This window comes from Falco punctatus (genome assembly GCF_963210335.1).
Source record: "Falco punctatus genome assembly, chromosome: 16".
Taxonomy (NCBI): domain Eukaryota; kingdom Metazoa; phylum Chordata; class Aves; order Falconiformes; family Falconidae; genus Falco; species Falco punctatus.
The window spans coordinates 1,348,354-1,365,971 of NC_137596.1; the positions used below are offsets into that span (position 1 = coordinate 1,348,354).

The window sequence follows — 17,618 nt, forward strand, 5'->3', positions numbered from 1 at the left end:
CACATGAACCTGAAAAGAGGAGTCTAGAGGAGTCAACATGGAACAGTTGCTGCTGGGGAAAATGCAGCGATGCAGGTGTGCAGCACCAGTCCTGGAGACTGGCCCACCAGTAGCTGGAAGCTACACAAAGCCCAGCACACAGCCGGACACAGTCTAGCTTGCTCTGAAAGGCATCTATTTTAAGTTATCAGAGTGCAATCTTCCCAAATTGTAGCAAATTACAACCTAGAGGTATTGAAATATTAATATCTCTATCTGAGCTGGGAGAAGCAAGTCATTTTGCTATCATCCCTTCGGAATATTTACCAGGCTCGATAGCTGGACTTCCCAAACTCCACCACCATCAGCAGCACAGCCAACCTCAGCACTGCAAAGTGCTGCGCTGCACAGGTGGCACTCATTTGCTCTAACGAGCGAGCAGCCATCAACTGACCCCAGGATCTGTCACCAAGCCACATTTTTCTGGAAGAGGCAGCTGAGACCTAGGTGCAAGTCCTGCACAGGCTGAAACCTCAGCGTGAGCAAGCACAGAAGTGCCATCGCCTCCCAGGCGAGTGCCCAGCAATGCAAACCCTTCTCTCCTCCAAACCTCACGGAGAAGAGCCTGTCCCTTTCTACGAAGCAGATTTAGGACTGGGCTCAGACAATGACCAGCTTTGTGCCCGCACAATTAGGCAGACGTTTCTCCTGAGCTAAGAAGGTTTTTCTGCCTGCGATGCACATCACCCGTGTTAGCAAGCTGCTTGCTCATGACCTCACAGCCCGTGCTGTGCCCACCCAAACCCAGCAAGTTTCTCAAAGCTGAGCAAGGACTTCTGTACATCGGTAACTGGTGGAAACCCAACAGAGATGGGAAAAAGCTGAACAAGCTGTGTTTCAAGGGTGTTTACACAATCCTCTGGGCATGGGCAATCCGGCCTGGGCCGATATGGTTCCTCAAGGGGTGGCAGAGGTCCGTGATTGCCAGAGTACTTCTTTACAAAACAGCAGCCACTCTAGGCTTGACTATTTGCCACAACTAAGCATGTTGCTGGCATTCAAAAGGAGGTTTTGCAGCACCTCAGAAAGGGCAGGCACCAGACTCAAGCTCACAGTACCCCATCAGCAGCACCTTTCCTGAAATCTTCCTCCTGGGCTTGGTGGCCTGAGGCTGGGTACCCACCCCAGCCTTCCTCCAAGGCCAGGCGAGATGCTGCTGAGGCAGCACCACAGCAGAAATCCCACCAAAGGGACTACAGGAGCCAGCAGGACTTCTCCAACAACCAACTATAATGGGCTGCAGGGATGCTGTGAAGAACAGCAGGCTAATCGCCACCTCACCACTCATTTATTATCCTCATTAAGGGTGTTTGACACCTGCCCTGTTCAAGGAGAAAGTGAACTGAAGCCTGGCATGCATAGCGGGGCGGGAATTACAGGTAGGTGGCAAGTCCTAATATTTTCTCTCTACTGCCTTAAGATACAACAGTAATTCCATCACATACTGCCTGCACACTTGTAATGCAGGAGTGGTCTTTGGCCTCCCCTGGAATGAGCTTCCTCCCAGCCCCAATCTTCAGGACATTTTTAATAGCCTTCCTCCTAATGAAGGGAGTGACCTTGGAGCCGACAGAGCAAGAAGTGGCATCTTGAAGCATCACGGAAGGGACAGCGAGAGAATCAGCTGAGAAGAGGTGAGAAACGCAAGGCTGGTACCCCTTCAAGCGGAGCACAGGAGGTGCACACACTCTGCCAGGAGCGCAGCACAGCCACACGGGATGCCACCCCACCGCTGGGGCTTTCCAGCCCAAAGGGTTAAAGCCACGACTGCAGCTGAGTGGCCTCCCCCGCTACACACGCCAGCAACTCAGGGACCAGTCTCAGGGGTGTGGAAATTGTGCCATGAAATGCTGAGCACAGCCTGGGGCATTCAGCTGGTGCCCAGCACAGCAGCAGCAATGGCAAGTACCTGCCATAGCACCTTCCCCGCCTCGACACTGCATTTTGGGCAGCGCAGGAGTCCCACCCTTGTGGCACAGCCCCTCTGGCCTGACACAGTGGCCACTGTCACTGGGAACTGAAGAGGGAGCAAAGGAGAATGGTGCCTCTGGTCCTCTGCGGGTAAGGGCACTGCTCAAACATGCTTGGAGTGCAGGCGCCTGCTCCTTAATGCATCTGCATGGAAATTAAGGCCTGAACCACCTCCAGTTATTATGACAGCACCCAAGCTGAGGCTGTAACCCTTGCCTGGGAAAAAAAAAAAGCTCTCCCTGCTGATCTGCCTGGCCCCTGAACCTCCCGCGTCAGCTTGCTAGAAGTGCCAGTCTCACCACCCCATCCACACAGGGGGCTGACACAAAGCTGGGCATCCCCAGCTCTGCACATCCCCCAGTTCTGCACCGCCTCCCAAGCCCCCCAACCTGCCCGAGCTCCCCCCGAGGGTCCTCTGCCTTGGGGGGCCGAGGAGCAAGCCCAGGGCCCACAGGCAACAGCCTCTCCCTCTCCTTCCACAGCCCACCTCCACATGTCAGCCATGCTGAACATGAACCCTGAGGAGCTGTAGCCAAGTCCCATGGGGACAACCGGTGACGTTACCAAGCCTGGGTGACAGCAAGGTCCCCCCCAGGGAGGCTGGGGCCAAGCCGATACGAGGGGACGCACCAGAGGCTGTGCACACCTGCTGCTGGGCTTCCTCTGGAGCCGCTGGACCATGCTGCTCGGCACGCTGCAGCCTGCACGCTCGCTTATCAAGGCAGAGATGAGGATTTCCACCACACAGCCGACAGGTGTGGGAAACGAGGGGAACGGATCAAAAGGGCAAGCTCTGAAACCTCGCTCACCTTCTTCCCCTCTCCAAGTTGCACTCACTCCCTTCTCTCATGGAGAGGAGCCGGCACAGCCCTTTCAAAGAGGCAGCAGCTGGGGCAGGCAGCAAGCGTTAGCACGAGTCGGGAAATGGATTTCCTAAATGTTTGGTACAGCTCTGCTGGCAGATGATGGCGGCGACATGCAGATTGTATGCCGTGGGGTTTGTTTCTTAAGGATCTACAAGCAGGGAAAGGGTAACTCACAAAACCATGATTATGTAAAAATATGTAGCTGGCTATAATCTAGATTTCAAAGACAAGAAACACTCTGCACCCAAACCTGCCACTGCATAAGCCTCCCAGGAACGCACGCGTCACAACGACTGCAACAACCGCACACCTTCCTCCTTCGTGCCCTCCTAGGAAGTTGCACTTATTCACAGCCTGCTTATCTGGGTGTGAGATGACTTCATGTTATCCAAGGCACAGCTCAGAACCCGCATGCTGCCATGTCAGAAGAATTCCTGCCACAAAGAGAGGCTTCCAGCTCTATGCTTGCGCAGGGCTCATTCAGCCACCTCAAAGGAGGATGGAGCGCTCCCCATCCCTCCGCCTCGGGACCATATAGGCAGAGACCAGAGCGCGGCAGCAGAATGGCACCCTGTGCCACAGCTGCCCAAAGCTGAGCCTACAGCTCCCAGGCAGCCCCTGGCTCCAGGAAGGGCTGCTCGGTAGCACATCCCTGGCACCCGCCACTCGTGCAAGGCACAGCCTATTCCTCCGGAGAACAAATGCACCAAGAAATAACTAGGGTTGCCTATATCAATTTTCTCATCCAAAGGCAGGAGCAGCCCTAAGCCCATGCCAGGTACAGGTAAGGGCTCCGGGCAAGTCACCATCGTGGCTCCTTGTGCTGGGAAATTTTGGCTATCCGCAGGATAAACAAACACCGGGCATGGCGAGGAATTCAGCACTGCAGGCTTCTCCTCCGTGCATTTAATGAGGCTTCCATGTTTTATTTCAGAGACAAATGAGCGCTGTGCCACACTGGGGGGCTGAGATGGGGAAAGATTAAAAAATGCGAGCTGCATCGTTCACTGCACCCAATACAGGAACATCATGTAAATATAATGCCAATATAAATCAGGCGGCAGGGACATCCAGCAAGAACAGACAGGGAGACGCTTTCCCAGCTCCAAGCCTCTCAATTTTGACCAGTATGTTCTTCATCGCACCGCTTGCCACTCGCCTCCCCTCCTCCTCTGCCTGGCTGCTCTCGCTCGCACTGCCAGACCATCTTCCTGCTCAGCTCCCCGATTGTTTGCTTGCCAACCGCCTATTTTCGGTTATTTTATAAGCAGGGGAGAAATAAGCAGCTACAGCCCATCAAGGGATTTCTAAACTTCAGTGGTCCCCTGCATCAAATGTGTATTTGCTTTCAGTTTCTACTTGAGCTCTTGTTCTACAGCAGGAACATGTTAAAAGGATGTGCTTCGATGCCCAGAAATATTAAGTATCCAAAAGGTTTATCATGCATTAAGCAATTCATTTTTTTTAGCCTATTATTATAATGAAACTTCCATTGTATTGCTGTCCTCTCTTCGGAACCATTTCACTTTAACACTTTCCATCACCAGGTCTGTTCAACACTGAAGATACATTTAATTTCTTAAAAAAAAAAAAAAAAAAATGAGGCCATGAGGAGTTGTGCTAATGGAGGCTTTTAATTTGCTCTTCTCAGAAGAGATAGCTCTGTGGGAAGAGATCCCTTTTCCAAGAAGCTGGGGCTGAAAACATGCAAAAGCAATAAACCCAGCACAGCTCTTTATTATTTTGACTGGGGGGAGGGGGGGGGGGGACGGGACGGACACACAAATCATAGCATCCTTGACAGTTATTTATTTTCAGATCTGTTTTTTCCTTTTAGCACCATAAAAAATGCAAATGTAAGCAAAGCAGATGCTGGCACGTTCAGCTCAGTGGATCCTATAACACAATAGCGATTTTGGGGTAAAGCTCCCAAACGCAGCTTTACTCCAGCTCACATAAAACGGCTACTCCATAATTAATAATTGATGGAATAATTGATCATCACCACACAACTGGCCTGGATGCCCTATTAAACCTTGGTAAATATTTTTCATGGGATTAACATTCAGATAAATGGGTAATGTAATAGGCAGCAAGAGAAGTCTCATGAAAGGAGGCAGCTCCGTCCCCTTTCTTTCACTTTCCTCATCTGCTAAAATTTTCCCCTCACTGTTCTCAAACGTCAAAAAAAGCTAAATAGGGCAAATGTCATCTTACACCTCCCAAGCAGACCATTTCCCAAAAGGTGGGCACTTCCATCACCACATCTGCAGGTTGGGTCATGTGCAAGAAGGGCAATTTATTACAGAAACATAATTAAAAATTCCCACAGATTTGGGAACGGGCAATTCCTTTATGTAACGTCGATTGATTGTTGTACCAAACGCACCGCGGTTTCACCGCCTGCCTCACGCACGGCTCCTTGCCTTGATTTTTTTAATTGCATCTCTAGCAGAGCGTCGGTTTGGAGCATTACCTCTGTAGATCCGAACGGCAGTCACTTAATCTCTAACTTTACATTAATCTCTAACCTAAGCGCGTGTCTCCTTGACACACTTGTTCCCTGGTTGTTCCCCCCCCCCACCCCCCGCCCCGCACCCAACGGGATTTACACCAGGGCGCTGGGCCACCCTTCCCACCGCCTTCCCTGGGGGGGAGGATGCGGTTTGGAAGGCGCCGGGATCAGCGAGATGCTGCGAGCGGTCCCGTCGGTGCGGGACTCCCGCTGCCCACGGGGAGCTCCCGGAGCGGCTCCGCCATCGCCCCCAGCCCCACGACGGGGACCTCCGGGGACAAGCAACCCGAGGGGTGCCACGAGTGGGGGAGAGCCCACCACTACCACCCTCACACACACCCCACCCCCCTCCAAGGGCCACTTACCTTTCCGCAAAGAGTACAGCAGGAAAAAAGTTACCAGCCACATGCCATAAAGAGCAGCCGTGGCCCGGGGCTGGCGCAATGTGGGGCGGTGCGGTGCCCGGTGCGGTGCCCCGGCGTGCCGCGCTCCCTGCCGCCGCGCTGCCAGCCAGGGTGAGGTGCCCGGAGCCGAGCTGCAGCCGCTCCTCCTCCCCGAGCCCGGCGAGTGGCGTCGGGAGGGTGGGCCGGGCTGCCGCGCCTGCCCCCGCCTTCCTCCTTCTCCTCCTCCTCGCCCGGCCCGGGCTGCGAGCGGCGGCTGCCCCGGCCCCGCTGCCGGCAGGCTGCCCGGCGGCTCCCCATCCCGCACCGGCGGCTCCCCATCCCGCACCGGCGGCTCCCCATCCCGCACCGGCGGCTCCCCATCCCGCACCGGCGGCTCCCCATCCCGCACCGGCGGCTCCGGCTCTGCCCCGCGGTCCCGTCTGGGGCTGGGAACAGGGGGACAACCAGGCCACCCGCTCTCCTCCTCCCCGGCCTCTGGGATGCTTTATTGAGCAGCCCGGGGACAGAAGCCAGGTTTTCCGGCACCAGCCCACATCGCTCCCATGGCAGGGGGCACGGACAAGACGGGCCTAGCGGACTTCATTAGGCATTCATTCCTCTAGCCAGCAAATAACAAATAAATACTAGTTAATACTTTACTTTGGGGGGGTGTTTACCTAAGGCTTCGCTCCAGCCTAGGATCTTACTCCCCAAGATTTATTCGCACCAAAGGCAATTTATCTGGAGCACTTCAGAAAGCCTTTTCTTGAAGTGATTGTAGCAGGTTTTCCTTGCTTTCCAAAACAGCTTTTCCAATCCCAGTTTGTTGGAAAATAAACAGGAAGATTGAAGCATTCCAATTTCAAACAAAATAACGAGTAGAATAAGCATCATGTACTGATTTTTAAAAGTCGCACTGTTCAGATTTAGTTGAAAACCTAACCATCATCACCCAGCAAATAAAAAAAAAAATATGGAAAAACAGCTGCTCCTTGGCCATTTTCAACCCACACTGGTTCATTGCAATTCTTCATACTTGGGAGTCCCGTGGAAGAACCAGAGTTCACCCACACCGCCGAGGTGTTACTTGCACAGTGTGGGTGAGCGATTCCCGTTTCACAGAGGAAGGACACGGAGAAGCTGGCAGGGCTAAGGCTCCCACACACCCACCCCATGTGTCCCCCTTCCCCTCCCTACTCCAGGCCACCCACGCCAGAGATACCCTCATTTTAGTGACAAGCACGACGAGGCCAGCTGTCACCTAACCCACACAGACACCTGTCCAGACCTCAGGGACAGAAAGCCAGCAGCAGAGGCTGGAGCAAACACTGTGCTGGTGCTGTGCGGGTCCAACACGCCATGGTCTCTCCTCTCCCAGGAGGTGCTTCTCCTTCCTCGCTGCTGCCAAGCTCCGTCACCAACCCCCCCTCAGCCCATTCCCAGGCCACCTCAGCAGCTCTGTCACCGTGCGTGGGTGTCCCCAGCACACAGCCCTCCCACACACGCACAAGCTCCTCCCCGGGCCCCACGCTGCTGGCATGTTTGTACCCCTGCCCGTGTCACCAATGTCCTGAGAGGTGATGAAGCAGCAGCTGATGCACACCCAGTGCCCACACACCCCTCTAGGAATCAAGGTGCATTTCCATCACCACCTACATCCACATACAGATGTTAGCTTAGCAAGGAAATTGGTATTCAGGCCAATACGCCAGGCAACAAGCAAATCCCAGGCTTGGGGGACCCCCAGCCACATGCCAGGCATCTGCCCCCTTCCCTCCCCGGCAGCTGCTGCAGGATGGAAATACAGGCCAGCCTACCTAACAGCAACCTTGCAGCCACAGAAACTGCCACAGCAGATTGCTATCCAGCACGCAATGCCATGGACTCAGGTGCAGTTTCTACTCCTATGCTCAGGGGTGAATGAAACTGGGTGGGCTGGCGGGGCACTCGCTGGCACAGCGCCTGCAGGGTCTCACAGATCTCCTTTTGAGGCACATGTGCAGGGGGAGTAAATGCCACTCACCGGTTCATTTTTAGCTCCCTTGGCTGTTCAGCATCTCCAGTGAGTTTCCTCATCATCCCTAGCTCAGAGAACCAGCCTGTACCCAGAGCACTAACATCCCCCTGCCAAAGGCTCCTTCCTGCAGGGCAGGACAGCATCTGCTGGCAAGACGGGAAGCAGCACGAGAAAAGACAAAAAGACAACAACTAAAAGCTGACAGGGTGAATGACCAGCCCCATGTCACGCTCAGGGAGCCATGGCGAGTCCTTGAGCAGTCTGTGCTGTTCATTACGGCCCCGTTTGCTCCTCCATTGACTGTTCAGCCCAGACCATTTGTCAGCCTCCTGAGCCCAGACACACATGCGGGTCTAGCAGCAGAGAGCAGGCAGCCAGGTGCTCCCTGGAGCTGGCTCCTGCGAACCCACACCTGGGACTTGGCTCCTGCCCAGCAGCCACCATTTGGGGACATCAGCCTTCCCACAGCTCCCACATTTGAATACGCAGAGGAAGCATTTGTGCATCGCCTTTGCATGAGCATTCAGCCAGGAAAGCTGGTACCCTGCTACCATCCACCCATCGCCAGGCCAGAACAGCATCCTGTGCTTCATACAGCTGTGATCACGCAGGGCTGAAAACCATCAGGTTAATTATTTGGGCAGTGCCAGCCTGCACTTTGGCAGCACATAGGAGGCTCCCAGGAATTGAGGCCAGTGCTGACACACTGGGAGAAGCATGTCTAGCACTCCCTGTAGCCACTAACCTGCTAGCTGGGAGCAAGCAAGCTGGCAGAGCCTTGCTGCACAGCTAGCTGGAAGGTGAAGCACATACCAAGGATTAATTCCCTGGGCCAAACACCACACAAGACACAGGAGAAATTAGAGCAATGCATGCCTAAGCACAGTCCTGACCCCCAAGAGGCTTCCTGCTTCATCAGGGGGGACCCTCGGCACTTCACCACAGCAGAACACACACAGCAGAGCCTTTCCCACAAAGGACATGCTTCCACCTCTCCCCAAGGGTAAGGGACAGCGTTGCCACCTCCTTCATCCTCCCCATCCCTGGCATTTTTTCTGACCCTGGGCAGCATTTACAGTCAGCTCCAGGATCCCCAAACCCCACAGCTCTGGGGATTACAGGGGTGCCCTGTGCTTGAGGGCCCCGTTAGCCAGCCAGGTGCCTTCCCCCAAGGGTAATCCTTCCACTCGTGCAAAAACCCACCCCCATACCAGCACGCAGAGGGTCACCAGGGAAAACAGCCGAAAGGCAGGACCTAACAGGCACCTCCTCAGCTACCAGAGCCAGCTGCGGTCACCCATGCCAGGAAAGGGGTGCTGCGGAGGGGCTCGCAGCACTGTGGGGAACATCCCTCACCACAGCATCACTCCAGCTAGTGCATACCCCACCTCCCACTGGTCCCCAGCCCCATGCCCTCGGCCACCCTCCCAGACAAATCCCCCAGAGGAAGCAGTCATTAAAACAACAGGGTTACTTATCTGGCACGAGCCGATTTCCACAAAGCACTTCCCACGCAGTTGTGACCTTAGCCTGGGAGTGCCCCTCCGGTGAGCAGATCCTGCCTGCTGTGAGCCCTCACCAGCCACCCACCTCCGTCGGGAGCGAGGGGCTTTGCCCTGCCTGACAGCCCCCCCACCCCCCCCCAGCCACCGCTGCCGGCCCAGTCCCACCAGTAACCCCACAGGTAAAACAAGTACCTTCAGGGCGGAGGAGGAAAAAGGCTTTGGGGGTGATTGCAGGACAGGCTGCAGCTGGGCTGACTGTGGGACCACCTGGGCGTGAAGGGGCTGGACGCTCCCGGAGGGGTCTGTCCAGGCACCGACCCTTGCAGCAATGCCTGGCCTGACCCCCCATGCTCCTCCGCAGCCCAGGCATGGGGCAGCAGCTCCCCACCCCCAGGGCTGGCCTCTGCCGTACCCCGGGTGGTGCTGAGGGGGAGGAGGTCCCCCACCTTGCCTGCGGGTATGTCGCAGCCCCTCTCCGTGCCTCAGTTTCCCCAGCAACAGAGGGCTGCCAGATGGGCGGTGGGAGGAAGGATGCCCCGTCGGCGGCAAGGGGCTCGTACGCCAAAACATCCTCCTTGAGCCCCTTGGGCCCTCGCACTACAGGAGGTGCCGCGTTTCCCCAGGGGGCTGCTTGTGCAGGGCTCGCCCCCCCGGGGCCAGGCGGGACCCAGTGCCGCGGGCAGGAGCGGGCAGCCGGAATGCTGCGGGACCAGCCCGCGCTCCCGCTTCCCGGGAAAGCCGCTTCCAGGGCAGAAGCTTGATCGCTGCTTCCCTCTAGTGTCACGGCGCTACCGAGCGAGCAGGGGGCAGCCCGTCCCGGGGAAGGCGAGCGCCCTGCATGCCCTGGCCACCCCAGGGCGAGCCTGCACTCGCCAAGGGCTCTGCAAAGTCTTTAGCAGGGGCAAAGCACGGTCCTGAGGCACACGGGGTGAAGTCACCAGGATCCTTCTTTGCTTCCCACCTTCAGCCCACTGTGAAACCCGCCGCCAGGAGCCACCCTGTCCATCCCTGGGCTCCCGTTGCCCAAGCCGAGCTGCTGGGCACCATCCTGCGGCAGCCATCCGCCTCAGCACGAGCAGTTATTTCCTAAGAACCGCTGCTTCGGGGCACGTGCAACGTGGAGGTGGGGCTGAAATGTTATTTACTTTGGTTGGGAGGGTAATGCAAGGCCGTGGAGCGCTGCTGTTTTGGCAGACACGTTGCCGTTGCTGGATGCGCTGCCTTTTTGGGAGCAGAACAAAGGGAGACTGAGGCGTGTGGCTGGCTCCCCGCCAGCCCAGCCCCATCTCTCCATGTCGTCAAGTGTTCCTCTTTGGCTCCATTAGTCACCATTTGCTGCTCTCCTGTTTTAACTAATGAGGAGACATTTTGCATACACATTTCCTCACGGGCCAAATGCATCCCTGGCATCATGGAGGTGGTGGAGGAGTGCTGGCAGGCTCCAGGCTGGGTGAGCTGAGTAGCCAGCCTCCCTGGCTGATGCTCCTCCTGTTCCTGGTGCCTCGTCTCCTCACATTCACTCGTGGATTAAGCACAAAAGCTGGCCAAGCCACAGGCCGGGCAGAGCTCCTCTCCCTCCTACCTGTCCATCCAGAGACCGGTGGAGCAAAGAGGGGATAGCCAGTGCCAAGGGGAAGCTGTTCAGAACTGGAAGTCTTCCCAGAGGAAAAGGACACTCCAGTTGTCCACTGTATTATTTACCCAATCCCCTTTGTGTCACTGAAAAGATTTACTTTGAGGAGATTAATGGCTCAAGGGACTGAGAGGGAAATCCTCCAAGATTGCCTGGTTCAGGGGAGAAGACGAACACCTCCTCACAGAGGCCACAGCTCCCAGCTGACCTGCGGCACTGGGGCTTGTCCCACGGGGCACCCTCCGATGGGGACCATGACTCCCCCCGCCCCGGTCCTGGGGAGCGCAGGAGCCTCTCACCAGGGCAGCAGCATGAGAAAGGCAGCCGAGCAGAGACATGGTGGCCTTTCCCTGTGTTCTTCCCGGCTTCCTACTCCCACAGCTCCTGGGCTCAATATCCAAAGCAAAGGACTGCGGAGGCATGGAGAAGGGCAAAGAACCCTGCCTTGGAGGTGGCTTACGCCTGTGTGCCAACCCGGTGAGCAGGGGCTGCTGGCAGCACCCTTTCCCCCGGCACGCGGAGGCCACATTTACCATGCATCATATAATTTGCTTATGCCTTTCCCCTGTTCCTGCTTCCCAGGTTCCCTGGCTACGTCCTCCAGAGGGCTGCTTGCAGTTTAACTCTGCTCATAGCCTGGCTTCCAAATGCAACCCCCAGCGCAAACCTTCAAGTGTTGGCAGCGTCCCCCGCCCTGCTGCCGCACACCCTGCCAGCATCCCCGACCCCCAGCCCCAGCCAGGGGTGCGAAGGGCTGTGCGAGCGTGCGTGCACACGTGGGTGTGCGCGAGCCATGCAGAATAATGCTATTAATGCCATCTGGTGCCGAGACAGAGATCCCCCTGTGCAGGAGCCAGGCACGGCTTTTCGCTCCCCTTAATCCCCTCCCTTGGAGCTGCAGGGGGTCTGTCTGCGGGGCTCCCCAGGGGACGCGCACCCTGAAGGGCATGCCTGTGCCCTGAGCCCTGGCACACTCAGACGCTGGGGAAGACAGGGAGCCCTGGACCTCGAGGATGTGAGACCCTGCTGAGGACAGGCTGATTTCATACGCTGGCTGCCTTCCTGGCTGCTGTGCCCTTCTGCTGCTTCTTCAGGGGACACAGCCGCACCGCACGCCTCGCCGGTGAGGATCGGGAAGCAGGCAGGACCAGCTCTGCTGCAAGCAAACCCTGCAGCTTGTCTGTGCTGCTCAACAGGCATTTTTCTCCCTCTGCTGAAGGACTCTGGTTCCTGTTCAAGCTGTGCAAAGCTGCAACGGGTCTTTATTAGTGGGTCAGTAGCAAGTCAAAATTATATTTCAAAATAATCTCCTTACTGTGTTAAATAAGCACCTCAGATTAGACAAATTGCACGGATTTTGCCTAATAACCTTCTCCCACCTAATCCTATTTTACTGCCATTGCCTGACCTCAATTGACGGCCCAGTGGACCCAGTGGGCTGGTTTGTCCCCTGGCAGCAGCACCTGGATGGCGGGGCTTGCAACGTGGTGTAGTTCATGGCTGAGCGCCCACAGGCTGCAGGGGCTCCAGGAAAAGGGAGGGAACCCCTGGAGCCAAGCAGGAGCCCTTCCCCAGCTGGCCAAGCCCCACAATGGGAATGGGGCTCCCATGGGCTCCTCTCCCAGAGCATTCCCCAGCAAAGCCCCCCGTGCTGCTGGAGCTGGCACCGAGCTCCCCACCGCACCTGCCCCTGCAAGGCCTGCCTGGCTGCCGGCTCCGGGTGACCCAGGGCTCACCTTCGGCCCCAAGGTCTGCAGGGGGAGGGCTCCAGGGGGCTGGGGGCCGCCTGCTCCCCACAGTGCTTGGACCAGCAGAGCTGCCCCCCTGGGTGCAGGATGTCCCCTTCGGTCCTGCTCGCTGCTGCTCAGAGGGAGCCTCCCTCCATGCTCACCACCCAATTCCGGGAGAGCTGTGCGCTGTATTTATATATATATTTTTAAAGGACTGTTTCTGTCCGTATCCAAAGCTGAGAGACGCTGTGACACCAAAGAGGTGGATGCACCACCCCAGCCCTGTTCCTGCCCGACTGGATCAAGCCCTCCAAGCAAGCAAGCATGCAAACAGCCCTGCACAGACAGCACATGCCCACTTCTCCATCGGAACTGCAGCCTGCACAGCGCAGGCACTGCTGTGAACCCCTGGCTGGCTATCCCAGGGGAAGGGCATGTGCCGCAGGACTCAGGCACTCCCAGCCAGCCTTCACACTAGGTGAGAGAGGTGTTTCTTCAAAGGGTGGCCGGGGCAGGAACAGCCCTCCCTCCACAGGCCCCGGTGCAACTGGTGCAAAGCCAGAGCGGAGCCGAGCCGGCAGACTGCCCCATGCTGTGAAGGAGCCAGCAGAAACCTTTCTTGGGTCTGTGCTGGAAGATTTCTGCAGGGCAGAAAAGTCATTGGTGCCGGGCCAGGAGAGGGTGATTCAAATGCTGCAGGCACAAAGTTTAACCTCTCTCAGCTTGAACTTTATTAGCCAAGAAACTTTTGCTGAATCTAACAGAGGGGAAAGCACAAGGGCAATTTGCGTTCCGGCTTTGCCTGGGGTGAGCAGGGTAACGGATCCACTGGAGCGGGGTGAGGGGTGGCCTTTGGCAAGGGCTTCTCTGCTTCGGATGGAGGTTTGCTTCCATGGCGGCATGTCAGCTCTGAAACCAGAGTGGGAGGGTTACATGGCCACAGAGGTCAGCATGTCGTAGCTTCTCTCCTCCTGAGACAAACCTTTGTGTAGGTGCTTCCCCGAAGCACACATCCCTGCTGCCACAGGCAGACCCAGGGAGCCTGGCTGCCAGCTGGGTGCATCCTCCTGCCACCTACCTGCAGCTACAGGTCTTCCTCGTTTCCTTGTCTGTGGAGTGAAAAGCAAGAGATGTGTTACGCTGGGCAACACAGCCGGGATGGAAGGGAGCACGAGCGGAGACCCCAGCCTTTCAGTTGGCAGTACTAGGATGGGGAGGGGAGATGAGGCTGCCTGAAAACCAAGTGATACCCACCTCCTCTTCTTCCTGCCACAGTGGAACCGCCGGCCTGGGGGCAAGAGGAGCATTGTTGTGGCTTGTTGTGGCTGGAGCATTCCCCAGCCCACCCCATCTCACCCCCACCCTGCTCCGGTGAAGCAGTCCTGCTTGCAGGCTTGTCCCCCTGCCCGGGACCACCGGGTTTGGCTCCTGTGGGAAACCCCAAGCCCTTCCGCCTCCATGCTGGGGGTGGGGAGGCCCTACATGCCTTCCACTAACACGGGGACACACCAACCCCCCACATGCAGCCTGGCCAGCACCATCCCAGACCCCGAGGCTGCAGCTGTGGCACTGCCCAGCAAAGCGAAAGCCACAAAAGCCTGCTCAGATGTCTGTCTTTCCCCCTAAGCTGCCCTTGCAATTGCAAATCCAGGCGATTTTCTTATCTTTCTCCCTAAAACCGCTGGGCAGCATCACTGCATGCAGCAGCGATGCTGCAGCTGCCCTGTGGAGCGAAGCAGGCAGTGTCTGTGGGCATAGGCAGGGTCACAGGGTGCCCTGCACGCTCCGCACTGGATCTCTCCTGGAGCTGCCAAAGTCTGAGGGCTCTGGGAAAGCTGGTTTCTCACTCTGGAAATGTCAGAGTTTTCTCTGCTATTTTTAATTAGTGACCTTCCCTCTGAAGCCTTGACACTGGCAGGGAAATGCTAAATATTTATGTGGTCTCCTTCCCAACTCACTTTCTGTTGGGAGCTTGCCTAGATGGAAATTTCCCAGGCAGCCCCGGCTGCAGGCGATGGCCACCCCCCGCGTCGGGGGGCAGGGTCGGCGGCCCCCCTGCCCTGGCACCCAGCCAGCACTTGGCACGGGGCAAGGAGGGAGGCGAGTGGAGAAGGGGCCACATGCAGGGGAACAGAGCTGAGGGAGGTGTCCAGCCCACCCAAGGCACTTACTGAGGATGATGAGGAGCCCGACAACAAAAGCCACGACGGCGAAGATCAGCCCCCCATTGCGGATGGTCTCATAGTCTGGGGAGGAGGAGAGCCAAGCAGGCATCAGCCCGGCCGAGGCACCTGGCTGAGCCCGCAGCAGAGAGCCTGTGGGCAGGCGTGGGAGTGGGCTGCCTGTCCCCCTGCCCACAGCCCCCTGGCTGCACGGGGCGGGCACTCACCATAGCTGAACCTGTCTGGGCTCTGCTCAGGTGCTTGCTCTGGAAAAGAGGAGAAACCCAAGTGAGAGCCAGGGCCTGGGCGCTGGGCTCGCGGTGGGCGCCTGGACAGGGAGGCAAGTTGGGAAATATCAGGAATGAAGCAAGCAAGAGTGTTTTGACTTCCTAACAGTCTAACCAAACCAGTAAAGGATTCCCAGACTCCAGTTTTTCACCCAGGAAGTTTAAAGTTCGCGGTGCATTCGCAGGATGTATTCACACAGGATGCACGGGAGTCTTCAAGCTCCAGGTGAAGCTGTGGACAGGGACCCAGCTCAATCATTTGCAGCAGCTGGTGGCTGTTTGCTAAGGCTGTGCCATCAGCAGAGCCGCCTTCACAGTGCCCTTGGGAAGTGCTGCTGCCCGCAGGACTCGGCAGGGCAGTGATGGCTCTGCTCCCACGGCACCGAGCCCTGAACAACCTCTCGGGCTGACACCTTGCACTGGGGTGCATCCTGGCAGCCTCCCTCTGTGCTGGCAGACTCGTCCATCTGACGTCTGCGTGTCACCGCTCGAACCACCTTACCTGACTGCGTGTCCCTCTGCCAGGAGCTGTTTGGAAGGAGAAATCCTCCTGAGAAGCCAAACACCAGTCAGTACCCATGTGCCAGTGGGCTGCAGAGCTCTGGGGATTCGTCCCCACATCTCCCCCAAATTCTCCTGTGAAAGCTTCCCCTATGCAGGCTTCTGCATGGCAGGAGGGACCAGCCCTGCTCCTTGAATAGAGATGCCCCCATGAAGGCATCTGTCCTCCCAGGAAAGCCCCTTTGGGATGAGGCCAGCAGAGTGCCAGCAGTGCCGGAGCACCCTTACCATCACCCATCGTGTTGGTGTGTCGTCCAGCAGGCACCTCGCTCTGGCAGCAGGCACCCACGGGAAAGCACGTTAATTGGGGGACAAACCTCATTAAACATTAACGGCCTCGGTGTAATGTTTATCGCAGTCACGAGGGGAGGCGCAGGGCTCCTGCCCGCCTTTGGGAAGGAGGCCCGGGAGGGGAGGGCAGGATGCGCACCCACCGTGCCAGCCGGCGGGGAGGGCTGGGCACCCTGGAGTCGTGGGTGTCCCAGCCAGGAGCGGGGCAGCACACCCTCCCTCGCTTTCCAAATGTCAGGCCAACTGCATTTTACCTCCCGCTGCAGAGGCAGAGGGATGGGCTCGGGTACAGGCTGAGACTGCCTTTTGCTAGAGAGAAGTGGATGACATGCCCTGTCCCCGCAGCCTGGTGCCACAGGTCCCCGCGACAGTGGCATCAGTGCCTCCCAGCCCAGCACTGAGCCATCTGGGGGGCCCTGGAGCACCTCAACACAGTGACATCTGCGTCACATCCCTGCCCAGCGGTGGGTACCACGATGCTGCGCCCCTCGGGGCTGTGCCAGCCCCAGCGGTGGGTGGCGAGGCCAGCTGCCAGGCGGGCTGTTCAATCCAGTTTGGTCTAATCTCACAATCAGTGAGCAGGAGTCACGTGCCCAAGCCGATTACTGCTGTGGTGGCTGGGGGGAGCCAGCCCCAGGAGAGCGTTCCCCTTGCCATGCCCATGGCGCAGCCCTGGCCGAGGAGCGCAGGCGCCTGGAGCCCACGGCAGCTCAGCTCTTGCACCGTGGGGTGAAGCCAAGCCCTGGGAGGATGATGCATGGGGCCACCTGGGTAGCCCCACTGTCCTGGAGCTGAGGGGGTACTCGGCATCGGCATGCCAACAGCTGCCATACAGAAGCTCCCAAAAAGTCTGAGGGACAAGGAGGCTCTGTGCCCACGTCCCTCGGGGCTGTGCAGCCGGGCTCGCCACTCACGCGCTCCCTTCACACGGCCTCTGGCTATTGTTGAAACTGCTGGTGGCTGCAAAAAAAAAAAGCGAGGCGGCAGGGAGGGGGCTCGGATGGCCTATTGCTGCTAGCACAAAGCCGGTCTGTGCTGCCCGGGGGGTGCGCTGCCACTGCTCCCCTCCAGCCCAGCCTGGCTGCCAGCGCTGCCCAGCCACAGAGGGATGGTGTGGGAAGCTGCTTGCCGGCTCACCCAGCCAGCCTGGCCGGCAGAGCTGGAGCCCTCGGCCCTCGCTCCCCTGGAAAACGCCACGGCCCTTGAGATGATGCAGCCAGGCACTGATAGGAACGATATTTTATTACTTTCCCCCCCTTCGGTCACAGCACAGAACACACCAGTCCTTTACCATAGCAGCACACTTGCCTATTTAAAAGGCAACACAATAGCTCCATTTATTTTACAACGGTGAGGATTTTGCCATTTCTACACACCACAGGGATTTCTTTGTTTTGGGTTAACACTGACGGCACACTACAGACAGCACGGGCACTCCGACGCGGGACACACACACAGCTGACACTCAGGGGCTGGGCTGCGTGGGGTCTGCTCTGCCTGAGGCTGAGGAGCAGCGCAGGAGGCGAGCCGAGCTCTCTGCAATGGCCAGGGGGAAGGGAAAGGACACGGCACCACGGTCCCTCTGCCTTGTACAGATGGGACAGAGCGTGCTTCCCAGGGATGCAAAGCACACAGGGACACAGTGGGGAGGGCATGGC

General features: G+C 57.6%; 2 protein-coding genes across 4 annotated transcripts in view; both read right to left on the minus strand.

Moving 5' to 3' along the window:
* Window positions 1-5,880, minus strand: part of DSCAML1 (DS cell adhesion molecule like 1) — a 113,774-nt gene extending 107,894 nt beyond the window's left edge. The window contains exon 1 of the mRNA XM_080366777.1: window positions 5,757-5,880. Within this exon, the coding sequence (XP_080222903.1) occupies window positions 5,757-5,799 (43 nt within the window). The 5' untranslated portion in view covers window positions 5,800-5,880. The remainder of the gene's footprint in view (window positions 1-5,756) is intronic.
* A 7,552-nt stretch (window positions 5,881-13,432) lies between these two features.
* FXYD2 (FXYD domain containing ion transport regulator 2) lies at window positions 13,433-17,058 on the minus strand. 3 transcript variants are annotated; one of them, XM_080366820.1, is made up of 6 exons: window positions 15,898-17,058; window positions 15,049-15,087; window positions 14,831-14,905; window positions 13,914-13,947; window positions 13,738-13,768; window positions 13,433-13,568 (listed from the first exon to the last, which is right to left on the minus strand). In XM_080366820.1, the coding sequence occupies exons 1-5, from the start codon at window positions 15,989-15,991 to the stop codon at window positions 13,744-13,746; spliced, it is 267 nt and encodes an 88-aa protein (XP_080222946.1). In that variant the 5' UTR covers window positions 15,992-17,058; the 3' UTR covers window positions 13,433-13,568; window positions 13,738-13,743. The 3 variants fall into 3 exon arrangements, with proteins under 3 accessions (XP_080222946.1, XP_080222947.1, XP_080222945.1); XM_080366821.1 differs by having other exon boundaries at window positions 13,538-13,630; XM_080366819.1 differs by lacking the exons at window positions 13,433-13,568; window positions 13,738-13,768 and having other exon boundaries at window positions 13,821-14,905.
* Window positions 17,059-17,618: the final 560 nt, after the last annotated feature.

What these genes read in the sequence shown, in the direction of transcription:
- FXYD2 (XM_080366819.1), bottom strand. Translation starts at nt 15,991, where the DNA reads ATGAGGTTTGTCCCCCAATTAACGTGCTTTCCCGTGGGTGCCTGCTGC. An exon ending in CACCAACACGATGGGTGATG is followed by an intron (nt 15,088 to 15,897) that starts GTAAGGGTGCTC and finishes CCTCTTTTCCAG; the next exon opens with AGCAAGCACCTGAGCAGAGC. An exon ending in CCCAGACAGGTTCAGCTATG is followed by an intron (nt 14,906 to 15,048) that starts GTGAGTGCCCGC and finishes CCTCCTCCCCAG; the next exon opens with ACTATGAGACCATCCGCAAT.